The following is a 27,683-nucleotide window of genomic DNA, read 5'->3' on the forward strand; positions in this document are numbered from 1 at the left end:
CCTGGTCTGGGGTTACTGTGGTAAACAAGACAGGTGTGGCCCTTACTCTCATGAAGGTTAGTGAGGGGAGAAAGGAATGAGCAAATACACCAGGTGATTTTGATGGTAAGTGCCGTGAAGAAAAGAAAGCAGGCTGATGCGGGAGAAAGTGACTGAGGTTGTCAAGACAGGCCTCACAAAGAGGTGACGCTCGAGACCTAGATGATCAGACTGCACCAGATCACCAGGCAGGTTTCTCTGTTGAAAATAACAGGATCCGACTCTAGTTAACGTAAGCAGAAAAGGAATGCACTGGAAGGGTACTGGGTACTTCAGAGAATGGGCGGAAGGCCTGGAAAATTAGGCCAGCACAGAGGCGGTTGCTAAGGGAGGTTGGCCAGAACACTGACCAAAATCATGCTACAGCTGTTTCTCGTTAGGACCCAGCCACCTCTGCTCTGGATACTGACCTCGAACCCTGGACCCACAGGCACACCACCACCAGAGGGACCTCCAAACTGGGCCTGATTACCGCAGACCACAGGTTGTTCACAGGTAAGCCGGGGTTGCTCCCATCTCACACAGAGTGAAAGCCACAGACTTTATAATGTCGTCCTTGATCCGGTCCCCCGTTCCCTATGCTCTCATCTACCCTCGTTTCCCCGCCCCAACCTGCTCCACCCACATCGCTCTCCTTGCAGTTCCTGTCACACCAAGCCTGCCCCCACCTCTAGGGGCACTGGCTGTTCCCTCCACTTGGAGCACTTCAAGTCTTCCCAGAACTCCCCCCTTGACCTCCTCCAAGTCTAAGCCCAAAAGTCACCTCTGGAGGCCCACCACATCTCCCTATTTAAGCCCAGCCTCCCCTGCCCACAGGATTCCTTTATGCCTTTTTTTCCCCTTGTCATCTTTTAACATGTTATGTTTACTGTTCATTAGCTGTCTTGCTGATGAATCTGCCCCAGGTGCCTAGACCAGTGGGTGGCCTTGGGGTTAACACTCCACAGCTGTTGGTTGGATGTGTAGATGATAACATGGCATAAAATGTCTTGAGGCATAAGTTGAATCCTGGTCTGTCATTAACCAGCTGTGATTCTGCACAAATATTTTACCCATCTGTAACATGGGCACCTACCTCAAATGGATTCTTGGTGAAGAGTAAACGAGACAATGTGCAGAATAAGCCCTGGTTGCTGGGCTCTCGTTCTTTCCTCTTCACCCATTCAAATCTATTAAGATGAGTCTCCCAAGCCCATATGATCACAATGAACGTTTCCATTTACTTTGGATTATATGTCATTATAAATATTAACAAATAAGACTTAAAAAGGACACCTTCGGGTAGGTCAGACAAAAGTACAAAAATTGTGTGTGGGGCTGCAGTTTCAGGACTGTTTCTGCAGCCGTCACATGATAGCAAAACGGTGGTAAGCAGTGCACGAGTCTGCGCCGAAGACAGCCGGAGTCCATGCATTGGGACGTTCTCTCGGTTGGAGAACGAACAAAGGGAGGACATGCTCGGGCCAGGAGATGCAGTTCCTCGCTCTCGCCACTAGAGGTCAGGAGGTTACCGCTTCAGGGTTGGAAGACGGGCCCGTGGGGGATCGGCTAGTGGTGGCGGTGGGTGCTGAGACTAGGCAGGGGGTGGGGGTGGCGGTGGATGCCACACCTGGTGACCCCCTGGTTATTGACATCTGACTTTGGAATGACTTTGTTTTGTTTGGCGTCAAATTCACCGTCTTTGTGGGGCTGAGGGACCAGAGGAAAGATGCCAGCTTGGGGTCAAAGGGAGAGCTCACACTGCAGCTTCTCAAAGCGCCTTTTTCTCTAACAAACAGAGATAGAACCTGCAAGGGGTCCAGAACAGTGCCAGGGTCCTAGTGAAGGTTCTCCCTGGGAGGTCTTCTACCCAGTGCCCCATCCTCCACTCGGGCTAGCTGTCCAGGAGCCCCACCTCCCAGCTGACTGTCCCTGTGGTCAGCTGGGACCATGGTTAAGGACCAAATCTGCTCTTGCACAGTCTAGGGCAGTAGAAGGCCTTGGACTAGGTGCCAGGTGTCCTGGGTTCTTATCCCCACTGGGTCCTGTGTAGGCCCCTTCTGCTTGCTACTTCTGTGGCGTGAGTAAGTGGCGCTAAGTGGCCTTAGTTTCCCCATGTGTCTAACAAGGAAGTTGTACTAGGTGAGGCTCTAGGTGTACTTCTAACTTGGCCATTACAGCATTTCCGTGTGTTTACAGGGAATTTGTGAAGCTCCTCTCTGAATGAGAAACCTGCCCCCCACCCAAAAGGCAAAGCTAAGACGATAACCCAGCGTTCACCCAGACACGAGGTTCCTCGTAAATAGACTCAGCCTCTCTGACTCTCCTTCCTCATCTGTCAGATGGCAGTTAGACCCATCTCACGGGGCTGTGAAGATTCATCAAGACGACAGTGGTTGTAAAACCCTTACCACACACAAAGCCTCCTTAGGGAAAACCAGGACTGCCTGACCAGCAAAGTTTGCCAGGTACTGTATGGGGGCTGGAGTCCTGTTTCCCCTGCAAAATGGAAAAAGGCTGATGGGCACTTGGTGGGATTCACATCATCACCCCAGGCCTCAGATGGTAATGTGCTTTGTGTCTGCAGCATAAGGTCTAGCCCCAGTGCCCCTGTGAGCCCTGTACAAGCGTTGGTGTGGGTGTGGTGTCCAGAGCTCTGGGCTGGAGGTGGTGGGGCAGGGGCCATGGAACCTGGTCTGCCCCAGCTGTGGTAGGGCTGGAAGGCCTCAGGTAGATCACTTTCCCTCTCTGGGCTTTGTTTCCCATCAGTGCAGTGATGGGTTGAGCACAGAAATTCCTGGGTTCTGCATTTGTTCATCCAGCGTTCCTGAAGGCCCCTTAGTTGGCAGGAAAAGTTTGGGGCTTCAAGCCTGGGCCCAAGATTCTGATGCCCTCAACCCCTTCCTGGAGACCTTCACCCAGGGTGCAGGGGGCTCTCTCTTAGCTTCTGGAAGACAGAACCAGCCCTTCCCAGAAACAAGGCCCTGGACTGCTGCTGAGTACTCCTGAAAGGGATCTCAGTAGGGCTAGGATGCAGGGGCAGCCACCTGGGGCTCCCCACTTCCCAACCCTGAACCCAGAAGGGCCCTGGGTGGGGGGGTGGGGGAAGGGGAGAGGAGGGTAAGAACAAGGAGGACTTTTTGGTTCTTTTCATGCAAAGAAAAACAGACTCACTCTCTTCTTGACTGCAGCTGACCTGATGCTTAAGCTTGGAGTGAGAGGCAGGATCCATCCTCCAGCTTCCTCAGGAGGAGAAAGATCAAAGGTAGGAGAGCTGGGTCTGAGAACTGAACTTGACCGTGCAACAACATCAGTTTAAGCCACTCCCCCTATGTCTACAAGCCCAGTTGGCCTGGCAGCTAGGGGTGGGGTGGGAGCAGGACTGAGTGCTGTTGCCCCCGACAAGCCCTGCTCCCTCTCCCAGAGCAGTGCCCCTGGCCCAAATCACCTTTCCCCTCCAGGCCTTGTATATGGTTCCCACTGCTTACACTGCTCTTTCCCCTTTGTCTGCCTAGAAACGCCACTCACCCTTCAAGGCCTTGCTAAAGCATCACTTCCTCCAGGAACCCCTCCCTGCTCTCCCAGCCGAGTCAGCAGAGTCCACAGAACGTGCAGGTGGGTCAGGCTGGCCTTGGCATTCCTCACAACCCCATTGTAATGGTTTGTTTCTAGCTCCCTGACTAGATGGGGACCTCCCTGAGGGCAGGCCCAGGGTCTCATTCATCCCCAGGGGCCTGTGGGATCATTGAGTGAAGCGCTTGGCCTGTGCCCACGTTCACTGGGAGCTCCAGGATCTTTACCAGACTCCTGGCTCTCAGGCCAACTTCCCCCCCCCCCCCCACCCGGTCATGCCAGAGATGAGCAGATGTAGTCAGAACCTCCTCTTGGGAATGAACTTTCTTCAGCGTCCTGTCTTGCCCCTGCCCAAAGTCTTCTTCTCTTACTGCCCCTCTCCCTGATGGTACCCCCGCTCTCTCAGCCTGGAGGCCCCTGCGACTCACTGCTGACCTCTAGTAGGGTCCTTGTCTTCTGGACAGCCCCATCTGCTTCCTCCGGGTGGGTGCTGAGGCCAGGGTCCTCTTCTACCTCTGGTCCTCTCAGGCCCCAGGGGGGCGAAAGCAGACCCAGCTCTCTGCCCCTCGCTGTCCCTCGGAGGGGCTGGGCCTTCATGGCCTCTAAGCGGGGGCTGCAGTGGCTCTGTGTCCAAGCAGGCGTCCTGGATCTCCCCAAACATGGGGGCGAGGCCCTTAGTGGCAGCTGAGGAAGCCCAGGGCCAGGCCTGTGCTGGGCCGGGCAGGGGTGGGTGCAGCGGGCAGGTGGGGTGGGTCAGTCGCTGAGCACGGCCCCCGGGAGCTCGTTGGTGAGCGTGTGCCAGCGCTCGATCCGCTTGTCCTTGTTCTTCAGGCAATCAAACCAGTGCTTCAGGCGCTCGCCCTTGGCATTGATGCCCAGAACCACGCCGCCTGCAGAGGGGAGCCGAGAGGCAGCCAGGACACGGTGACTTCTGACTCTCAGGGTCTCTCTGGAGCCAGTACCCCCTGGCACCCCTCCCAGACTTTGTGCTCCACGGCCAGACTCTCTTCCCTGCCCACCTGCTCTGAGGGTGGACCGTGGAGCCCCCACTCCCCCAGTCAGGGCCCAGGGATCCTGCTCTTCCTTTACCCAGGACCAGAGCAGTACCTGCGGGGCAGCACAGTGGCTGTGTTGGTGCCAGGGCAGCTCCACTGCACAGCCACCAAGCCCACCACAAATGTGGGGCCACAAGGGCTCAGAGTCCAGCCTGAGGGGCTGACCATCATCACCTCTTACCCCTGCTCCACCACAGACTGCTGTGTGACTTGGCCAGGCCTCTTTCCCTCTCTGGGCCTCTTTCTCTGTCACATGGGGTCAGGCTCGATCATGTCTATGGCCCCAACTTTCCCCACAGGCCAGGAAGGCAGGACTGTGGCCTGATTCAGGGCCCCTGCCCTTTGCTGAACCCAGGATGGGCATGTTGCTAAAGAGCATTCCCATCGTGTCCTCTCACCGATGAAATCGTTGGATTTTCCAATGTCATAATCCCAAACGGTGATCTCCAGGGTCTTCTTGGCCAGGTCCCCGTGCTTAATCTCATAACAGAATTCCTGGTGGCCAGAAGGGGAGTGTCAGGACCAATGCCACACGGCCTGTAAGTCGGCTGGTGGCCAGGAGGGTGGGCAGTGCACAGCAGTGGATGATAATGGATTCTCGCCCATCTCACCCACTTCCATCTGAGAGCCCAGTTGAGATCCTCAGGGTCCCCTTCCCTCTGACCCACCTGCCCCTTTGTCACTGAAGCTGCTTTTCTCAGGATCCTCAAGAGTCTCCTTACTGCAAGTCAGCGCACACTTGGCGGCCTTGGCATGCTTGATCTCTCTTGGGTCTGATTCTGCTGACCACTCCCTTCTTTGTGGAACCCTCTCCCACCAGTTTCCAGGATCCTTCAACATCTGGTGTACCCCTCGCTCCCTGGCAGCACCTCCTCGGCCTTCTCTGCCTGCACCCGAGTCACTCAGGCTCTGTCAGAGGCTCCCCTCCCTCATCTCGTTCCTTGGAGCTCCTCTCTGGCTGCACCCACCCCCTGGGCTGAGGACCTGGGTATCTATCTGCCCCCACCTTCCTGGGGCCGCTCACATCCTCACACCACCCCCTCCACATCTAACATGGCTACAATCCCATCAATTCAATCCTCCGAAGAGTTTTCCAGGCCGCTCCTCACTTCTGTCTGCACCACCTTGGCCTGGTTCAGCCTGGCCTCACTTCTCCCACCAGTCCTCCTACCTCACGGCTGGGGGCTCTCCTGTCAGTCCCTCTCCAACCTCCAGCTCCCACAGTGACCCTTGAAAAACCCAGTCCCTCCGGGGTCCCCTGTCCTGAGGGAGAGAGAGTGGCTCATGGCTTCCCCAGCCTCTCGTACCTCGTTGAACTCTGGGTTTAGGGTTTTCTTCTTTACCGCTGTCTTATGTTTGGATTTCTTGTCCACATCTGGCTTCAGGTATCTGGAATTATAACCAATCAATAGGCAGAGAGAAGATACTGAGCACACATGGAGCCAGCAGGGCTTGGAAGAGAGATTCCCAGGCCTCCCGTTCATCCTAACCCTCGGATGTCCCCAGCACTACTCTGTGACAAAGGTGAGCAGTCAGTGCAGTGGGAGAAGCAAGTGGGTCCTTCATCACCTGGACCTCTGTTCACAGCCCATTCCTGACATCACTGAGCCCCTCCATCCCCTAGGAAAGAGGATTTTCTTTATTTCTGGAAGTCTAATTTTCACAGCTCTCATTTCCCACCAGAAAAACATTTTTAGCAAAGTTGGTCCCTTGCTAGAGCTCTTCTTTTTGTAATAGCAGATTATGGAGATAGAATTCACACGCTATAAAATTCATCTTTCTCAAGTGTATAACGCAGCGGTTTTTAGCATAGTAGCTGAGTTGTACAACCATTGCCACTACCTCACTGGAGCTTCGAGGAAGGAAAAAAGGTCTTTTGGGCAGTGACAGCAGTGCTTCCTGAAGGGAAGGAGGGAAGCCCTGCTTGCGGGCCAGCTCCCTCCACGGGCATCAGCTCCTTAGACTTTGATGCAGAACAGCAGTCTTCATCTGGGGCTCAGAAAGGTGGAGGGACTCACCCAGGGTCACACAGTTGCTCCGCACAGGGACGGTGCTCAGAAGCCAGGCCCTGTCCTTTGCAAAGCTTCTTACCCTGTCCTTGCATGGACACTAGTGACAATTGCCCTGCTCCTGCTGACAGGACCACATCTGTCTCACCCACCACCAGCTTCCTGGTACCCAAATTGATGCCTGGCACTGGGTGGGATCCGTGAACATAGAAAGTGGTACCTTATTATTGCTTTTCTGTGCACTTTTTTAAAAAGTTGTGATTGTTATTACATAAGAAATACTGGTTCGTTATAGAAACACTAGAAAATATGTATTAACCGAAGTTGGGGGTGGAGAAAGAAATGAATACACAGGTCTGCACAAAAGCCTGTTCCTTAGCAGCTTTGTACAGCCATCAGAAATTGGGACCAGCCCCCACGCACTTCAACAGGAAGTGACCTGACGGACGACTACTTGGCAATGCAGACCTACAGACCGAACTCTGGGCTCAGGCACCACGTGGCTGGCTCCCCAGAGCATTAGGTTATGTAGGAGTTGCCTTTATAAGTCAGTCTGGAAAAGGCAAAACTGTCGCGGCAGAAAACAAGTCAAATGGTCGACTGGGGCCCGGGGACCTTTCTGGGGTGATGGTATCTGGATCTTAACCATGGTGGTGGTGACAAGATTGTATACTTCCGTCAGTCACACTTCAAAAGGGGAGAAACCTACTAGATGTAAATTATACCTCAATAAAGATGACTTTTTAAATAGGTTGGGGGTTCCCTTAAACCCTTACCCAGAGATGGTGAATTTCTGCGTTCCTTACAAGCTTCCACGCACTTCTTGACTCGTCTTTGCCTGTTTTACTTTGGGGGCGAGGAGGAGGGATGGGGGCGGTCCTGCACAGGGGGAGTGTCTCCCAGCCCTGCCTCCGGAAGGCCCTGAAGGGAAGCTATCCCAGGCTCCCTCAGCGCTGCACGGCCAGTGTCCGTCTAGTGATCCTCATGAGGCCCCAGCTAGGGGTCATCCCCTGTCCTGCCCCCAGGCCTTTGTCTATGCTGTCTCCCTGCCTGGAGTCCCTTCTCGCCTCACCTCACCACTGCATGCAGGGGAGCTTCCTGAGGGAGCGTGGCCTCTGTGGGCGAGAAGTGCACCCTGGCCACGTTCCAGGGGCCCGCCCATGGCTGCTCACCCTCCCTATCAGCACTCCCTCCTGCCTTGGCCACCAGGGTTCAGGGAGCCTCCCTACCAGTGCCACCGCTGGTCCCTTCTGCACAGCAAGTGCTGCTCACGTGAGGCCCCTAGAAGACAGCAGAGGGCTGGCGAAGGAAGGGGTTGCCCAGGGCAGCACAGCAAGTTGCTTTGAGCTTTCTCAGTGCCCCTGGGTGTGAGATGGCAATGGTAAGTACTGCACAGGGCTGCTGGGGGGCTTCAAAGAGGCCTAGCACAGCCCTGGCACCCAGCAATTACTCGGTATGTGTTACTGATGATTGTTTGTTAACTATCAGCAGACCCTGAAGAACTGGATTTGGGGTCAGCTTCCAGCCTGGGGAAACTGAGGTAGCTGTCATCTGGGGTGAAGTTTATAAAAATAAGGGTGCCGACAAAAGGCCTTGGCCCATCTAGCTTTGCCCCTCAGCATCCTCCACCTCCACCGGGCACTTCCATGTAGCTCTCTTCTCAGGGCCCCAGATGCTCCGCTCGGAATCTCACCTGTGCCTTTATTTCCCCTACTTTTAGCAAAGAGAAGGCCCATGGTCCATGAAGGGGCCTTTCAGAGATAGGGAGCCCTGAGGAGGCCTGAGCAGCAGCCCCTGCAGCTCACCCAGGGAATTTCAATCAGATGTACGGGTTTCTAGGCTGCTGGGGGTCTCCCTCTGATACACGGGGCCATGCACAGAGCTGCCTGTCTGAAAGGCCACGCTGACCCGGCCCATGGCTGGAGGGTGGGCCCAGCAACTACCACACCTGTGGCGGGGGAGCCCCAGGCATGGTGGACAGGCCCCACCAGGGCTACCTCTCCCTGGCTGTGGGAGGTGGCTGGACCCTCTGTTGTACGAGGTGAGACCCTATTTTCTGGATAACACAGCATGAGACCCTGGAATTCCTATCAACTTGGCAGGTGGGAACTGAGCCCAATTTAGAAATTTCACACCAGCCTTCCCTAGTGGCACAGTGGTAAGAATCCGCCTGCCAAAGCAGGGGACACGGCTTCGAGCCCTGGTCTAGGAAGATCCCACATGCCGCAGAGCAACTAAGCCCGTGCGCCGCAACTACTGAGCCTGTGCCCTAGAGCCCGTGAGCCACAACTACTGAGCGTGCACACCTAGAGCCCGTGCTCCACAACAAGAGAAGCCACTGCAATGAGAAGCCTGTGCACTGCAACAAAGAGTAGCCCCCGCTCGCCACAACTAGAGAAAGCCCAGCACGCAGCAACGAAGACCCAACGCAGCCAAAAATAAATAAAAATTAGAAAAAAACCCTCTAGCATCACAGTTACAGGTGGAGGCCCGTCCTCCCTCCCCAGAGACAATCACTACAGTATCACACTGGTGCCCCCCCCACTACAGTTTGCTTTGGGCTCAGCATAGCTCTGTCCACGTTCATTCACCTCCCTCATTTATTCACTTCAACTGCATAGTACTCCACTGTACACAGATGCCACATTTTATTAATCTGCTAATGAACACTAGGCTATTTCCATCTTATTGCTATCAAGCAATGCTGCAAAAGCAGCTTTATGCCAGGGCCTGGGTCTCTAGGACGCAGACCTGGAAGGGAAATGATGCGGCCACAGGGCGTACGCATCTTTCTAGGTTACCGAGTATCACTTACTTTCCCTCCACTTTAAAGAGTCTAATTGTCTTCTGAGCTATTACAGCATTTCCGTTCCCAGTGGTCTCTGATCCACTGGAAATCACTGTCTTGCTAATGGTTGAAGTTGGGTCCCAACATTGTTTTTTGAGCAGAAAACCAGTAGTCCTTGTGATGGCCTCTGTCACCTGGGCCTCCTTACTGTCTTCTGAGGCCAGAACCATCCCTCCTTCTGAACTATCTTAAATCCTCTGTCCCTTTCCCTGAGCAGAAACACCTCCTTTCTGCTGAGCCAAATTCCTCCCCAAGTCCTACCCTTCAAGACAACCTCGCTATGTCCATCTTTTGTTTGTGGAGCGCACTGAAGCACAGACGGTGGTCACCAAAACACAGGCTTTATCCCTCTCCAAATGGCCACCAGCTCCTGCCTGAGCTAGGATCACAGCCTGTCCTGACCCAGGTTCACAGCTCTGGGGCCCCTGAGTTAAGTCTCTCCCCAGTGCTACTAGAAGCCCCACCTGTCAGGGTTTGGTGGACCCCTATCTGTGTCTGTGGTACCGTAGAACACTGCCCACATGTGCCCAGCCCTAAGTCCTGATGGAGTCCCTTCACTGGATCTCCTGGCCTCCTGTCCCCTCCTCCAACCTGCTCACAGCCTTTCCTGGGCCCCGTGACCACAGAGAGACCTGATCCAAACATCAGGAGATAACTGCTCTCTAGCTGTGTGACTGGGCTGCCACTCAACTGCTATGGATGTCGGTTTCCTCATCTGAGAAATGGGTTTGGCCAGCCTCAACCCACAGAGTTGCCCAAAGAGCGCAGAAGAGTATGACCTCGTGGGCACAGCACCCCCTGTGCTTCACACAACTACTTGCCACACGGACTACTGATCTCGACGCATGGACCTCCCTAGTCCCTGGAGGTGAGGAAGTGGGGAAGGAGGCGGCTGGCCTGGGCTGCACACTCACGTTTTCACGTAGGGGTCTGAGTAGCCGTTGGCGTCCATGGCAGCCAGGTGTGCGCAGCGCACGATGCCGACCAGCAGGCCCTGCTTCTGCGAACTGTACTTGAGGGAGATGAGAATGCGGCCCCGCTCCTCCAGGGACTTGTCTTCTGTCTTGTCCACCTGTGGGGCAGGTGGGTGGTCACTCAGCTGTCCTTGCCTGCTCCCACCTCTCCTGCAGCCACAGGCCCAGGCCAAACGGAGCCCGGTCCCTGGCCCCCTGGAAGGTGCTTCTTGGAGCGTCTTAGGCACATTCCCAACCCCAGGGGCAGCTAGGAGGCAGGTGGGGTGTGGCCTAGGCCTGCCCTGCCTAGCACCTGCCTCGGATCAGACCTCAACTCCAGGCCTCACTGTGTGGCCTCCCCACCCCAGCCAGCCCACTGAGACCATTCCTCACCCTCCTGAGACCACCTGTTTCTACCTTCCAGCTGCTACTCACCTGGAACCCCTTTCCTTTACCCTCGCTCCACCCAGCCTGAGCCCTATGACCCCCAAAGGCCCCTCCTAGGTTTCTCTGCCAGGCTCCTCTTGCACTCGGTCCCTCTGCTCTGGACTGTTCACTGCCTGGCACTAAAACGGCAGCTTACGTGGCCCCTCATGGGCAGGGGCCATGCTTGCACCTCTCTGTAGATGGGGCTCCTGTTAGGTGAAGGAAGGACTACCTTCCCCAACTCCCACACCCAGAGCAGACATGGCTAGCTGATGACTGAATTCACCCTGAGCTCAAATGCAGCCTCAGTATCTCCTCAACACAGTGCTCAGGCAGCCTGTACCCGTGGCTCAGAGGAGGCGGGTGAGATTTAACTGCCTGCCACTCGGGCCTAGCGCTTTGTGTATGACAGCCTCACTAAACCATGGCTCTTGTGGCAGCTGTGATGTGTGAAAATTAAACAGTATAAATGAGCCGGGATATTTTCAGCTGTTTTTTTAGGGTAGGATATACTTTGGATTGTTCCACATGCAGACCATTGAACTGGGCATCGTTCAGTATTTACGGAGAACGAATAAGGTTTACAAGGCTATGTAAAATCTGAAAGGTATCATCAAAATGAAACTTCACTGCCGATTGATTTTTCTGAACTGTACCCTTGTCATTGTGGGTCCCTGAACTGTACCAATGAGATCCTAGCAAATTCAAGCAAGGCTAAGCAAGTCCCTGATCACACCTGCTGCACAAGCATGCATGCTTTCACGCACATCCCCCCCCGTGCATGAAACAGGTGCTCACACATGCATTCCACGCTCTCACACACAATTCACACACCACACAGGTGTTTGTTTATGTCAGGGATCAAAACTCAGAAACACAACTCCAGCAGGAGTTGGTGTTGCCTTTTATAAGTGACATATATTATTTGGAGAAACTGGGTCACCTATGGTTAGTGACTAATAATAAAATTAGAAGGGTTGTCTCCATCACACAAATATCTATGAGTGGGAGAGAACGTGACAATGGAATACAATTTGCTCAACTTATGCAAAAAGACAGAGCTGGGTTTCTGGGAGGGAGGTCTGACCTCAGGTCACTCGTTCCAGGCTAGGCTGCACTAAGCATGTGTCTCGGGGCCCTATGGGGGAGGGGTACAGGCCCTCGGGGGACAGCTGCTGGACTGTCCTCTTGAGCTTTCCCATTGCCCAGACCTCTGGTAGGGAACTGTCCTGGGGAGGGGACTGTGCCCTGAACACCATGCAGTCCCTGAAGGCATAGGTTTCTTAGGGTCCCGGGCCTTGGACCTCTTGGCCAACCCCTCCTGGCCCTTTTGAACTGCGTGAAGGCAGGCCTGGGGAGGGGAAGGAACAGGGAGGAGAAGGCGGAGGGGAAAATTGCTCAGAGACTCTGGGAGGGCTCAGCTGCTGCAGACGACCCGGGGGCAAAATTGGTTTTGACGTTTTCAAACAATTGCAATTTCTAGGAAAGAATGATTTTCTGTCTCCTCTGGGTATCTCACAGGCACCTCACGCCTAACATGTTCCAGTTGTGCTCCGAGCATCCCCAGCTGCTCCTCCCATGGTCCTCCGCATCCCAGTTAATGACCCTTCATCCTCCCAGGTCCTCGGGCCCCAGGCCTGAGGATACCGATCTTCAGCCCTTCTCCTGCCTCCACTGCTGCCCCGCCTAGGCCTGGGTCCTGCTCCTCCCTCCACCCTGCTGGTCTCCCCGCCCTGGCCCTCCACTCCCTCCCATTCTGAGGAGCCTGTTAAGTCCTCAGATGCCTTGGCCCCTGCCTAGCACCCTCCTGTGGCCCGTCTCACTCAGGGATAAGGCCAGAGTCCTCCCAGCATCCCCAACCCCCAACCTCTGCTCTCAGCTCCCAGGACCCCCTCCCCTCACTCTCTCTGCCCCTCTCATTTGACCTCTCGCCTGTGCCTCCCACATGCTGGGCGCTTTTCCATACAGGGCTTTGCACCTGTTGTTCCCTCTGCCTGGAATATTCCCTGCTCGCCAGGTGAGCCCTTCCAGAGCACCCGTCTAACCCATTGACTCCTCTCATGCTTTTTTTCTCGGCCCTGATCCCTGCTGAACAGACTATCTGTTTGGGTCGTTTATTTCATTTTTTGTCTGTCTCCCACCCAAACTTCATGAGGGCAGGGAGATTTATCTGTCTCCCCAGCACCTGCAATTGTGCCAGGCACATAGTAGGTGCTCAATAAATGCTCCTGGCCCTGCGCTCACGGCAGGGTGGGCCCTGGATGGCTGCAGAGCCCAAGACCGGAGGTCGTGGCCCACTCACCGGCAGCTGCTTCTCCAGGCAGATGCTGAACGTCTTGGTGTGGTTGGGCTTCAGCTTCTTGAGGGGCACCCGCGTCTCCCCTATGAACTCGTTGTGGCGGAATTTGTCCTCATCACACACCGAGATCCTGGAGGGCAAGGGGCCTCTCAATTTGCTGCCAAAGTCAGTGCAGATTTGCAGGCGGTGGGCCGGGGGATGTGGGGAGGGCCTGCCCTGTGGACAAGGCTGGGTGGGGTGGGGGAGCCGGTGGCCCGGGGTCTCACCCACCGCAGGGTCTTTCGGATCATGTCTTCGTCTGTGATCCCGTAGTAAGTGAGGGTCTCATTCCACGTGGGGTTCAGAGTGTTTCGGAGAGTTTTTGTTCTGAGCTTATTTGCCTGGAGAGAGCAAAAAGGATCCTCTGAGTGTCAAAGAGGGTGATGGGCAATGTAATGGCCCCAAACACATCCCAATCCCCCAGATCCCGTGCATAAGTGCTCTTCCCTGGCAAAGGGGGATTAACGCTGTTGTTAATCAGCTGACTTTAAAACAGGCCGATTGGGGACTTCCCTGGCGATCCAGTGGTTAAGACGCTGCACTTCCAATACAGGGGGTTTATCCGGCTGCTGTGGGTGGGCCATGTCCCACGTCATCACAGGGCCCTTAAAAGTAGAAGAGGGAGGCGAGAGAAGAGTCCGAAGGAGCGTGACAAGGGGAGAAAGTCAGAGAGGCGACACCGGCTTTGAAGATGGAGGAAGGGGCCACGAGCCCAGCAAAGGGGGTGCCTCTAGAAGCTGGAAAGGAAGGGGAAATAGCTTCTCCCCTCGAGCCTCCAGAATGGAACGCAGCCCTGCTGACATGTGATGGTAGCGCAGTGGAACCTATGTCGGATTCGCACCCTGCAGAACTGGAAGGTGTGAGATTTGTGGTGTCGTAACCCACCCAGTTGGTGGTCATTTGTTAGCGCAGCCCTAGGAAACTACAACAGGAGAATCCTGCCTCCCAGGTGCATGCCCAGGTGTGTGGCGGGGGGGGGGGGGGGGGGACGGGGGGGGGAGGGTGTCTGCAGGAGGCGTGGTCTGGGCGGCTGGGAAGCCTGGCTTGGACCTAGATTCTCTCCCTCAGCCTCCTTGCCTTCGCTCAGGCTGGCCCCTGCCGGGAAGGCACCTCTCCTGGAGGACGCCTGGGGGCTGCCTCCCCTCCTTCCTCAGTGCTTCCAGAGATCGTGGTTCTTAGACTCCTTACCTGCCTTGCCCCCTTCAGACCCTGACTTCCGTAGCCGATTCCCTTTGATGTCCACAAACCGGCCCAGGCTTTGAGGTCAGACAGCCCTGGGTTCAAATCCCAGCTCCACCACTTACATAAGCTCTGTGGAGCCCAGTGGGTTACTGACCCTTTCTGAGGGTCAGGCTCCAGGGCGTAACAGCACATCTCTCATCAGCCTGGTTTGTAGGACCTTCTCTATAAGGTGCTCTGTGAAACTCTGCCCTACGAGGGAATCTATCCTGTGGGGGGGTCCCTAGGATTCAGCAGCCAGGTACTGCCGACTCGAGGTCCCAGGAGTCTAGAGACGCACGGTCACTGAGCCCCCGAGTTGGGCCCCTTCCCCTGGTCGCGTGGCCTTCACAGCCCTGGGGGTCCTCCCTGCAGCATGAGGACAGAGAGGCCTGGAGTGGGGAGCCTGCTCCTCCAGGTGTAGTGGGAGGTCCACTGCCCTTTCTCCCGCAGCCCTGCCTTCCCTTCTGGGATGGCGCCCCCGGACCAGGGGGAGCCCAGGCCCCAAAGTTAACTCAGGCCCCAGCAGCCTGTGGCTCCTCAGCCTGGGGTGGCCACCTGGGGGTGGGACCCCCCAGTTGGTCTGCAATTGTCCTGAGCAGTGTTGGGGGAGGCCCTCTGCCCAGGGGGGTGCCCCCACTGCTGACTCTTCCTCTCTATCAGGTCACTCGAGGGCCAGGAAGGAACTCCCCCAACTTTGGCTTCTAAGAAGGAGGCCAGGACTAGAACACCAGCCACTGGGCTCTGCTGCTCATGCTTCTGTGTCCTGTGTCCCCTGTCCCTCTGCCTCCACCCTGGTCTCTACCTGGAAACAAAGCTGCTGGACTCCAGTTGAGTCCCCCCTGGCATGGGGTCTGCCCTACTCAGCCCTTGAGATATCTGTGGGCTAGGGAAGGACCCAATTCTGAAAAGATGTGACCTTCCCTCCCGTGACATTACAAATAAAACTACACTGAACTGTAAGACGTACGAAAGGAAGTCTCATCACGTTCTGATCTTCTAGTGCTGAAGGCCACCTTGATGCTTTTCGTAGAGAATTTAAAAAATGGTTTTTTCCCTCTCCTTTCATAGATGCACCTGTTGGGCTGGTCTGCTTGTCAGGTCATCCGGTGCAGGAACAAGGGTTCTGTAGTCAAATAATTTGGGCAGTTGCTGACTACTCCATCCCTCTTGTGGGGCATCACAGAGCAGCCCATCAACACATTAAAGGCTCTGGTAAATCCTGCAGTAAAGAAACCTGTTTAACAATGTTTCCCAGTGTTATCTGGCCACAGAACCCTTTGTTTGCGCACAGTATTAACGTCCAGCTGAGTGTTTCTTTTAAAACGCTGGCCTAGAAATTCTCCCCGGGAGTTTCCCCAACTCAGCGGACAGGTGGTGCTGACTCAAGTTCCCTGGGAGGCCTAGAGGGTGTGGGGGTGACTGGGTGCTCTGGGTGGAGGTGGAGTGAACCCCTCAACTTGCTTGGGCTCTGAGTGGGTGTGGGAGCTGTGGGCCTCCCTGGGTGCCCCAAGCCCAGCCTGGACCCCAGTCGCGGCAGGAGGGCCCCTTACCTTACTGGCTCCCGGCAGCAGGTGCAGCTTGACGTAGGGGTCTGCCAGCCCATTGTGGTCCATCGGCTTCAGGCCCTGAGCAGAGGAGAATGGCGAAGGGTGTAACTGGGGGCTTGGGGACAGAGCCGCCAAGGCCCCCAGGCACCTGGGTCAGCAGGCATCCCCGCCCCCTGGGCCTCCTGGCTGGGTCCATTCATGACCCTCTTCACAGAAGCAATCCTGCCCCACACCCCCAGAATGGGGGCGGCGAGGAAGGCTCCGTGCTGGTGCGATCTTCCCCCCACCGCCGCCCCAAATGTCTGGCCCTGGGCAGGCGACAACGGGGTGCCTTTGTCAGATCGGACTCTTTCTGTTTTCCTTATCTTGGAGGCCAGGTGACTCACTTTCTCTGAATGAGGCCCTCGTTCTCCTGCTGTGGTCAGGCCTTTCCTTCTTCCCGATCCCCCTTCTCCCTGCTCCCCGTGCACTGCGACTTCCCTCACAGACCCGAGGGTCCTTGTGACCCTCTGTCTGCTCATCCACACGCTTCCCTGAGGCCGTGGGAAAACATTCTGTGTCCTGGAGACCAGGCTCAAGTTCTCTCTGGCTTTGCCACAGCCCCCTGCCAGTCTGTGTCCCCAGAGGCCACACAAGCTGGCCGGCCAGGGAGGGTCCCTCCACAAGATGGCAACCCTCACTCACTCCCCTTTTTTTTTTTTTTTTTGGCAGTATGTGGGCCTCTCACTGTTGCAGCTTCTCCCGTTGCGGAGCACAAGCTCCGGACATGCAGGCTCAGCGGCCATGGCTTATGGGCCCAGCCGCTCCGTGGCATGTGGGATCTTCCCGGACCGGGGCACGAACCCACGTCCCCTGCATCAGCAGGCGGACTCTCAACCACTGCGCCACCAGGGAAGCCCCCCCTCACTCACTCTCAACCACCAGTCAAGTGTTCACAGCCAAGGAACTCACGGAACCATAAACAGGGGCCTAGGTGACCTCACGCTCGCTCCTGCTTGTGCTAATCGTCTATTCTGCTTCTGGGATGGCACACGGGGATGGAGGCAGGCAGCTGGGGCATGTGTGGGGTAGAGCTGGCAACCCCACAGCCTCATTGAAAGATGAGCTGCAGGGCTTCCCTGGTGGCGCAGTGGTTGAGAGTCCGCCTGCCGATGCAGGGGACACGGGTTCGCGCCCCGGTCCGGGAAGATCCCACATGCCGCGGAGCGGCTGGGCCCGTGAGCCATGGCCACTGAGCCTGCGCATCCGGAGCCTGTGCTCTGCAACGGGAGAGGCCACAACAGTGAGAGGCCCGCGTACCGCAAAAAAAAAAAAAAAAAAAGGAAAAAGACAGGCAAAGATGAGCTGCAAGTTGGCTGCTCATGACCAGCCCACCTCCCCCACCTCCCAGGGGAGCTGAGGCTCTTCTCCCCCGTCCCCACCTTGGTTCGGAGGAGCTCCCAGGTAGGGGCTGAGATCTGAGGTGGGGTCTTCCACCTTCCAACCAGCACTGCTCGGCTACTGGGAAGGGGCCCACGGGTTTTAGAGCCAGGCTGGCCGGGGTTCAGGTCTCAGCTCCTGCACTTATCAGCTGGGTAAGTGGATGACTTCATCTGCCTCCTGAGCCTCAGCTTTATCATCTGTAAAATGGGTTAATAGTCCCCACGTCTCAAGGTTGTTGGGGGAGTTGAGGAGGCAATGCTGATGCGGGGCCTGCTGGTGGGGCATTTGCTCCCCCCTTCCCCTAAATGCCGGGCCCCTTGGAAGATGCTGGAGAAGCTGCTGAGGGCGGAGGCATCTGAGCTGTGCTGGGAGCTGCCTGGGCTCCAGCTCTGCCCTGCTCCGTGGGGCTGGCTCCAGGACGAGGCTTGGCCGGGCGGCCCTGCATGCACTGTGGCAGAGAGGCAGACCTTCCCAACACAGGCCTCTCACCCTTTCACACGAAGGTGGAACTTTCCAGTTCTGCTGTGGATATGAGTGCCCATACGTACGTACGTATGTACGTACGTGTGTGTGTGTGTGTGTGTGTGTGTGTGTGTGTGGTGGGGGGGTGGGGGGTCTGCTGCCAGGCCCTGTCCTGCAGGACAGCATTAGGTACTGAGCACTCACTCATTTAATGCTCACAACCACCACATAGGTGGGGGTGATTAACCCTATTTTACAGATGAGCAAACTGAGGCAGCTCTGCTTACCTAGAGGGAGGGAGGCCAATCTAGGGTCCAGCACTGGGGCATCTGGCAACCTCCCAGGGGCCCCCGAGGGGCTCTGCCTGTCAGCCTCAGTCTTCCTACCCCCTGCGGCTCCTCCCCACACCCCAGCCCAGCCCCAGCTCCTCCCATGCCTGCACCGCCCCTTCCCCTGCAGAACTGGTTCTAAGCAGAGGATGAACTGGAGAATGTGGGAGCAACCATGGCTCGGGGTCCTCCCATCCCCCATCTCCAATGCCTTGAGTGATACAAACCCAAGTGGACACACGCATGTGCACACACATACCCCCCCCACCAGTTCACCCACGTAACCCCTCTAGAGCCTGGGTAGGGAAGGCGGGGTACACAGCACAGGAGGGGCCTGGAGTCTGGGTGGGGAGGAGAAGGGACGGCTCTGGCCAGAGCAGCCTGGCAGCCAGTGCCCATTCCCAGTCCCCAGCCCTGGACAACCTCTACACAGCTGGGTGGAGGGAGAGGGGAAGGGGTCTGCCTGGGCGTGCACCCTGCCTTCCACCTCAGCACAGCCGGGGGTTATCAGATTCCCAGCTCTGTGCCTAGGGCAGGTCTAGAGCCCTTTCGAGGAGGGCAGGGTGTGCCCTGAGTCACAGCCCGAGCAGCTCCCAGAGGAGGGGGTGGGGGCGGTGCTGGCCCAACAGGGACACTGCTCACCCCTGCCCCGGTGGCCCAGCCACGGCGGCCCAGGCCGGGTGGGGCACAGCCGGGGCCGAACCAGGCACCCTGCCCCTCTGGGTGAGCAGAGCCACGGGCAGGGCGGGAGGAGGGGCAGAGGAGCTCGCAGGTTGGGGTGCTGGTGGTACGGGGCTGGGCGCGGGCAGCAATGCCGGAAGCTCCTTGCTCTGAGCCGGCCCCAGGCCCTTCCACGGCTCTACCGGGAGGTCTACCAGGCCGCACGGCTGCCCTTACCTTGCGGGAGAACATCAACTTGGGCACCTTCCTCCCAGGGGGAGCGTCGCGGTGTGGGGACGAAGGGAACAGCGTGGCTGAGAACACAGCTGACGGTGCCAGCCCGGGGCAGGACCCGCGTGGGGTTCACAGACGCCCACGCCTCCACCCAGAGAGCAAGCTCAGGCCGGTGCGACCAGAGACTAATCCCCCGCCTGGCGTGGCGTCAGCGTCCAGAGCCTCCTCGGGGAGTCCGGAGGCACCCAAGTCCAACCCTTCCTCTTGGCCTGCAGGACAGGCCTGTCACCTCCCTGCCCGCCCTTCCCTCCTTCGACAGCTCCCCAGCTCTGGGGCCTCTGTCTCCTGAAAGCTGCCCCCCACCCGCATTCTCTCTGGCTTCTCTGTTCTACTCTTTCCCCTGAAAACCTCGCTGCAGGGGAGGCAGTTACATCTCAGGAGCAGCTGAGATGACTGAAGCAAGAACTCCCTCCGCCCTTTGCGCACAGGTGGGGCCTACCTTGGCCTTGCTGATGGTGCAGTGGAGAGCGTTGTTCTCCTGGTCGTAGAGCAGGCTGAAGTCCAGCGTGCCCAGGGCGGCTGCAGACAGGGAGGGCTCAGGTCATGCCGGGCCCACACGGTGGAGAAGCGTCAGCCACCCCTGCGCGGCCGGACGAGGTGCCACGGTGACCGCGCTGACTGCCACCAGCAGAGCGCCTGCTGCGTACCGACCCCCCCCACCCCTGGGAAGGAGGCTCGGGGGCCCGTCTCCTCCAGACACCACGAGCGGCGAACTGAGAGTCAAAGCCAGGCAGTGGGCCCCTGACCCCTACGCCGTGCCTCGCGGCCCGTGGCTGGTCCAGGGTGGGGCCACATATGCTGCACACTAAGCTAAAGGGGTTCCTGTCCTCCTGGTGCAACCACTGGCCAGGGCTCTACACCTCAGCTCCCCCTGCCTCTTAACTGCCCCAGGAGTGTGCGAGACGGCAGAGGGGTCAGACTCTGCAGCACCGCAGGACCCAGCCCGGCCGACTGGCTGGCTCACTCACCGTCCCCCAGCAGCACTTGGGGCTGCGGCTCCCTGGTCTCCCCGGGCCCTCTGGAGCGCTGCGCAGGGTGTGAGGAGAGAGCTGGGCCCGCGTGCTGCTACCCCCAGCCTCTAAAAGGCAGCGAGTGATTCCCAAGGGCTGGGCAGAGGGTGCGGCAGTGATTGGATGCAGCTGCCGCCCTCGGGCGTGATCACAGGCGGCAGCTGTGGCTTTTCTCACGGACATGGTTCCCGGCCTGAAGGCTGGGATTGTGGGTGGGAGCAGACCTCAGGGGCAAATCTCTCCCCCGAGAGGTACACATTCACAGGACGTCTTTAGAAGCCCAGATGCTCCTTGCAGGCTGCTGGGCTGGTCAACTGGAATCTAATTCATTCATTCATTCATTCTTTCTTTCTTTCTTTCTTTCTTTCCCAAGTGTTTACAATCTGCCAGACTCCAGGATCGAAGATATCAATAAGACAGGGTTCCTGCCCCGAGGAAAGCACAGCTTAACGGGAGGAACAGATGAAAAGGATTGGTCAAAACAAAGTCTAGTGGGCCAGGACTGATGGAGGGTTCAGGGGGGACGCCTGGCCTGGATGTGAACTGGGGCCATCAGGACAGGCTTCCTGGAGGAAGTGACACTTCACCTGAGCCATGCAAGACGCGTAGGGCTTGGCCAGTGCACCTTGGGGCCGGGGGAAGGGGCATTCCAACCACAGGCCAACCCAGAGGGTGGGGGGGCGGAGTGGTTGGAGTGATGCTCGGGGGGAGGCCAGGGGTGCCCAGTGTGGGTCTAGAGCAAACCACAGCCTGCTGGCTGAGTCCAGCCACTGCTTGTCTTGCACCCCAGCTCCTAACACAGGGTCAGGCACACAGCTCAATGTCTCTGTCGTTGTCTCGCGGGGACACCCGTAGGGTGCGAGACCTGCCCTCTGACGTCTGACCCTGGGTTCATATCCTGGCTCTGCACTTCCTTGCTGTGTGACCTTAGACAGTGTATCTAGCCTCAGTGTGCCTCAGTTTCCTCATCTGCAAAGTGGAGACACAGCAGCATCCACCTCATGGCATTGTGCCTTAACACCGCGCCTGGGGTACAGAAAGTACTCAGTAGATAATTATAGAAGGAGCGTATCCATTTAGGTGATTTTTCTAGATAACTGTACTTGCCCCTCTGAGACACTTTCTGGAATGAACTCATTCCGAATTGGATCACTCCCCTCCCAGCCTTCGTGAGTAGAATACACAAATGGTCACTTACACTTTTCGGAATAACCTGAATCATTGCTATGACTACGGTTACTGTTCTGTGTGTCAGAGTCCCAGCCCAGATACAGAAGGGCATGTGACATGATTCCTCCACCGAGGGATCCCAGGTGGCCACTCTGTTTTGAGGTTTTCTTCATTTTTTCCACCTCCTCCTTTGCCGTCAGCTTGAAACTCCTGTTAGAGTACTTGCCTCTGGTAGCACAAAAAGCTCTCTCTCCTATTCACTAGTTACTTGTCTCTTCTATGAAACCAGGTGAGAATACTTGTTAAAATTGTGTCTAAACTAAAAGTCAATAGGCCATGGGACTTCCCTGGTGGTGCAGTGGTTAAGAATCAGCCTGCCAGTGCAGGGGACACGGGTTCGATCCCTGGTCCGGGAAGATCCCACACGCCACGGAGCAGCTAAGCCCGTGCACGACAACTATGGAGCCTGCGCTCTAGAGCCCGTGAGCCACAACTACTGAGCCCGCACACCACAACCACTGAAGCCCACACGCCTAGAGCCCGTGCTCTGCAATGAGAGGCCACCGAAATGAGAAGCCCGCGCACCGCAATGAAGAGTAGCCCCCGCTCACCGCAACTAGAGAAAGCCCGCGTGCAGCAACGAAGACCCAACGCAGCCAAAAAAAAAAAAAAAAGTCAATAGGCCTTGAGTGGAACCTAAAGTCCTTTTCCCTGAGCAGAGCATGCGTGCTTTAGTCCAGGTGTATCCGGCCTTTTGCTGCCTGTATCCTAGCTCCCCTCTGTGCGGGTAAGCAGGTGAGGTGCTGTAAGGGAGTGATCTATCAACACGTCTGTAACAACTAACAGCCATGGGCCCGAGCTTCTCCAGCCCCAGGCTTTTGTAATAATAGTCTCTAAAGCTCTTGGCTTTGCACGACATTAAATCAGTCTGCTGTTCCCTTCAGACCTAACCTGTGGCTTGTGCCCCCCAGACATTTGCCTCCCGAGGGCAGGGACCATGCCTCGGCCACACCTCTGACACCAGCAAAGAGTAGATGTTCAATCCACACGGCCAGTCCATCCAAACCAACTCATTCTCCAGCTTCTCACGGGAGCAGAGATGTGATGCTCATCTATTAAAACAACACAGTCCATGATCTCTGCCCGGTTCCCAATTCCAGAGAAGGACAAGCCGGCAGACAGAGTCCCCACTGGGAAATTCAGCTCCAGGCGGGGAGAGGGGTCCCTTCCACTGGCTCTACAGACATCCGTGTTTAGGGAAGGCCCGAAGCTGCCCAGTGAAACCCACACCGGTATTCACTTCCCAGGAAGGAAGAGCAAGCCCAGTGCTGCCCCAGGATGGGATTGATGAATTGCTTTGAACTCCAAATGCAAGTTTTATAAGAAATAATAGTCTATAAATAGAAGCTCAGTCACCATTTTTAGAGACTTGCCGGTGGTGGAGCTCTCTGAGAGAGCTCATCGCCCAAAGTCTTTATTCCCCATTTGGAGAAATGAGGCTCAGAGAGGGGAGGTGATTTGGTCAGGGTGGCACAGCAGAGCTGGAAGCAGAATCCAAGCCTCTTCACTTCCATCCTGAGAGCTCCCGCCTTAAAGCTTAGTGGCTTCTGAACATTTTTTTCTGCCGCTTTGTTTAGCTGAACTCTTGAGAGAGTGGAAAGGAGAAACAAAAGAGAGAATAACAGAATTGCTCTCGGGGTGTGGGGAGCCGGAAGGGCTCAGCCTCCACCCTGGAGGAGCCTCTGAGTTGAAAACCCCCCTGGGCTTGTGCAGGCCAGGCGGGCCCTGAGGGCAGGTGAAGGTGCTTGTCTGCGTGAGCCACGGGGTCCTGTCCTCCAGCCACTCAAATCACACCTCCTGGCTGAAGTTAACATCCTTGGATAAATAATGAGGCTTGGTCACTAATGGGCCTTTGAGACTTGTCACCAGCTTGTTGATAATTATAGAGCTTTAATGGGGCTAATTCAGAGAAAATCAAGCTCCAGCCCCATCAGTTCCTCTAAGGCAGCACATCCCTCTGCTCTGCTGACGGAGACTGACAGCATCATTTTGACCTTCGTTTGCACCTGGACCTTCCTCGCCCGTACACCCTTGGGAGTAGGAAACCAGCCCTGGTTTTGTTTTTTTAAGAAAAATGTCAGCCTCTGAAATAGTTTAAAGACAACAACAACAACAAAAAAAAAACCACGGCAAGAACCACAGGAAATGATCAAGCCTGCGTCGAAAGCATTTCATAGTTGGGGAAACTGAGGCACTGACCAGGCGCTGCAGGGGGTACAAAGAGGAATGAGCCACACATCATATAGCCCTGCTTCTCGGGAGCTCAGAGGCAGAGGGTTAGGACTTTTATAAACCTATTCATTTCCCTGCTTTACATTGTTCAAAAATTTTCCACTGCCACCTGGACTCAGTTCAACCTCCTCGGTGTGGCATTCAAGGCCCTCTGTGATATGACCGCTTCGGCCTCACCATCAGAGGCCTTTTCCCCTTGCTCCAGCCACTCGACTCTTCCTCCTTGCACTAAGCCAGGCTGCGTCCCCCCTCCTCCCAGCCTCAGAGCGCCCTCTCTGTGGGGGAACTCTGCGCTAGCCGGTGCTTCCCATCTGGGCTCCTGACTCCCTGTCCTCACTGCTGGGCTACTTGTGTGTCACGGTTTCCATGAACTCCCTGATGGCAGAGATCGTGTCTCAGGCATTCTGGAACCTCCACACTCAGCATAGTGCCCGACACCTAGTTGGTCTTATAAGGTTAAGTGCATAGAAATACGGTCCAGGTAGCATATGACTTGGCTCTAAGGAAAGGGAATCGCAGCCAGTGGGTACGGGGAAATTATTCGAGCCGAGGGACTTTTGGGCAGGCCTAACAGCGATTCCTCCCCTCCATCCTTGCTCCAGGCCTCTGTGGGGATCAGTCCTGACCTAGCCCAGGCTGAATCATGCAGGTGTAAGCATGGGCAAGAGATGTAATTCTGGCCAACGAGACAGAAGGACAGATCTGCTGGGGACTTCTGGGAGAGGCTCCCTCACTTTTAAACTGAGACATGGGAGAGGAAACTGATCCTTATCAAATTTAGGATCTTACTGTTACATGTGATGTCTGGACCTGCAGCAGCCACTTTGAACCATGAGGGAGGTCAGCCTAAGAGGAAAAGGGCATGGCCATGTGGAAAGACAGAACCATCACCACTGATGCTGCTGACGAGCGGCTGCATGAATCTACCCCAGTGCCCCATGACCTCGACACCCCTCACTGTTTAAGGCACTCTGAATTTTTTTCTGTCGCCTACAACCCCCAAATATCCTAGTCGTTACAGCTTTGAAGAATGGACTGCTTCCACAGGTGGAGATTGGGTGGGAGGGCATCTCAGGCAGGGGAGCAGCACATGCGGAGGGTGGGACATAGGACCCCTTGGGAGGGCAGCAAGCAGTGGAGTCCAGGTTAGCCAGGCTGCACTGTGGACCACTGGGAGGGGAAGGGCACTGGGCGGACACTTCTAACTATAATGTTTCTGCATCTTCTCCCCATCAGCGCTCCTCTATTAGATCAATTTGGAACCTGTCAATTTTGTGCTTATGCCTTGAGGTGATGGGCTTTAAAGAGAAGGAAAAAAAGACCGAATAAATAAACAGCACTTCACTCTCGGCCTTGGACAACAGAGCAACCGTCCTAATTTCTTTTTGTTAGAACAGACATAATCCAATAATTAGGGCAGCAAATAGCATAACCCTGGCTAAAGCTGTAATGAACCATCTGGCTTGAATCATTCAGGCTTATTGGAGGGATCTGGTTGTCAGAGCTGGGACGGGGGTAAAGCCTGGAGTATTGGGCAGAGAGCGGTTCCACCCCGGAACCCGGTCCCCCCACGGGCAGGAGCCAAGATTTCTGTGCTCCCATGGTGGGATGTTTGTTCGGCCGTTGAGGGGGTCTAAGCCCAGGGTGGCTGCCCCTTGAAGGGAATGAGGGGGCCAAGCTGGCCCTGGCCCAGCCACACCCCGTCCTCCTTGGCTCTTTTCAGCAGACTGCCCTGGTGACCTGGGTGTGGCCAGCCCACGGTTGAGGCTGGCAAGGCTGTGTCAGACCTTGTACCGCTGACCTCAAGTGCGTCTGTCCCCTGGCAGGACAGTGAGCTCTCTGGGTCCGGGGCCCCAGCCCTGTTCCCTCTGTGCTGCTAGGAGAGTGTTCTGTGAAGGACTGCTGAGTTGATGGACTGAAGATGGGGCACTTTCGGGTCCCCTCCTTGCCTGTGGGTTCAGGGACAGCCAAAAGAAACCACCAGATTTCTCACCTCTTAGCCATATGTCATCAGAGGGCCCTGGGTGGCACCAGGAGGGCCTGAAGCCCAGGCAGAAGCCCTGCCCTGCTCGCTTGCTCCCTTGGCATAGCAGGAAAGAGGCTGGAAATGGGAACAAGTTCCTCACCCCTTCTTCTGGAGCTGGCTGAAGATTCAGGGCATGCAAAGGGGTGACCTGGGTCTCAGGGCCTGCCCAAAGACACAGCAAGTGAGGGGGTGCACCTTGCCCAGGGTGCCAGGAGCTGGGGGGGGGGTGAAGATTAAGGGCACAGCCTGGAGGGCAATAAGCTCTCCCGACCGTTTCCCCAGGCTGGCAGGAAAGTGGAGGGACGCCAGACTTCAGCCAGAGGGCTGTGGTCCAGGCCCGAGAAAGTGCAGAGCAGGCAGCTTCCCAGCACAGGCCCGGCTCCGAGCGACCCACTGTCTGACAGGCCTCCTCCCACTTGCACCTCCTGGGCCTCCCCAGGTAGGGTGATGAGAGGTCGGGCCCCACCTCTTCCCGCAGTGGTCACCCCCACTGTCAGCTTCCAGAGGCACATTTTATTCTGGGGGAAACTCCAGACCCCCAGCCTGAGGCCCGTGTGGGCATTCAAGCCAGACGCAGCCACCCTCGCTGCGCTGCGCGGGGGATGGGACCCGGCGAGCCTGGGGGAAGTCGGCGAGCGACCCCTGCCCCGGGAAAGGTCCACCTCCCAGGCAGGGCCGGCGTCTGACTCGGGTTTTCCAGCTCTGAGAGTCACGCGGCTGGGGCTACAGCTGGGCTGGGGGCCTGGCGAGCAGCGCTCGCCCATCCCCACCCCAATCCCGCGTAAACCCATCCCGCACCGCCCGGCGACCTCTTCGTTCTCGGTTTCCCCTCCAGTCCCGGCGCGGGCGCCCTCAGAGCCTAGAAAGGCGCCAGGAGCGCCAGCCGGCCGGGCCTCGGCCCCGGAGGCCCCGGGAGCCCTGGCGCTTGCCTAATCCCTGGGGCTCGGGGCTCAGCCCCGGAGGAGGAGGCGCGGGCTGGGGTGGGGGACCCTTCCCGGCCGGGGAAGCGGGTGTAACAGGTGGGCGAAGGTCGGCGGCCCGGTCGAGCGCAGCGGCGGGACCAACGGACGCGGGAGGAGGAATCACCAAGGTTTCTCCAAAGGACAAGCGGCCCCGCGGTCCCCTGGTCCTCGGCCCCCCACGCCAGCCAAGCCGCCGAGCTCTGCGGCCGCCGGCCCCACCAGGGAGGCCGTCCGGCCCGGGCCCCGGGCGCCCTCTGCCTCTCGCCCAGCCCGACCCTCGGCCGAGGGGCCGATCCGCCGCGGGCTCCGGAGAGGGGAGCGACCACGCGGCCAGCAGCAACTGGTGTCTCCCCGGGGCGCAGTTCCGCCCTGCCTGGGAACAAAAGCCGCCGCCCGCGCCGGGGCTCCCGGCGGGCGGGCCGAGAGGGGGCGCGGCGCGGGCTCCGGGGAGCTGGGCCTCGGAAATGGGACACCCCCGGGGGGCCCCCAAACTTCCCACCTCTCCGATCTGCTCGGGGGCGGTGTCGGGGCTGTGTGTGCCGGGCGCGCGGAGAGCGCACAGCGGCCGGGGGCAGCGACACAGCGAGGGGTGTGCCGGGGGAACCGAGACCGCAGGGGATCCGAGGGCGGGCGAGGTCGGAGCGAGAGCAGCCGCGCAGGGGCGGGGGCGAGAAGCCGGCGGGTGGGAAACTTACTGCAGTCGTCGGACTCGTAGCCGTCGGCGTCCGGCTCGTCCTCGGGCAGCTTGGCAGGCGGTCGCGCCGTGCTGCGGCCGGGGCCGGGGCCGGGGCTGGCGCCGTAGGCTCCAAACAGCTGGTCCACATCCTCGTCGTCGTCGCGGGCGCCGTCGGAGGGGCTGCGGCGGCCCGCGCTGGCCGCGGCCGGGCGCGCGGGGGCGTCCGGGGGTGCAGCGGCGCGGGGCCCGGCGTCCGGCGGCAGGCCCCGCGGGAAGCGGGGGAAGTAGTCGGAGATCTGCTTGATGGGCCGGATGGGGCCGGGGCACACGTCGATGGCCATATGCTCCTGGATGCTGATGGTCGCCTTCTCCCCGCGCCGCCGGAGGGTCAT

At 57.5% G+C, this 27,683-nt stretch overlaps 1 protein-coding gene and 1 long non-coding RNA gene across 2 annotated transcripts; one reads left to right on the forward strand and one right to left on the reverse strand.

Moving 5' to 3' along the window:
* Positions 1 to 7,386, forward strand: LOC307178152. Its single transcript, XR_013825134.1, has 7 exons — positions 1 to 534; positions 1,363 to 1,537; positions 2,218 to 2,486; positions 3,210 to 3,283; positions 3,534 to 3,633; positions 4,423 to 4,515; positions 6,032 to 7,386. It is a non-coding gene; the product is annotated as an uncharacterized lncRNA (long non-coding RNA).
* DOC2B (double C2 domain beta) lies at positions 4,345 to 27,683 on the reverse strand (the record flags this gene model as incomplete). The annotated part of the gene is made up of 9 exons (XM_079905912.1): positions 4,345 to 4,481; positions 5,045 to 5,141; positions 5,954 to 6,035; positions 10,418 to 10,575; positions 13,185 to 13,311; positions 13,452 to 13,561; positions 15,992 to 16,066; positions 19,595 to 19,674; positions 27,311 to 27,683. The coding sequence occupies 9 exons, from the start codon at positions 27,681 to 27,683 to the stop codon at positions 4,345 to 4,347; spliced, it is 1,239 nt and encodes a 412-aa protein (XP_079762038.1).

Source organism: Stenella coeruleoalba (genome assembly GCF_951394435.1).
Source record: "Stenella coeruleoalba genome assembly, chromosome: 19".
In the NCBI taxonomy this organism is placed as follows: Eukaryota; Metazoa; Chordata; class Mammalia; order Artiodactyla; family Delphinidae; genus Stenella; species Stenella coeruleoalba.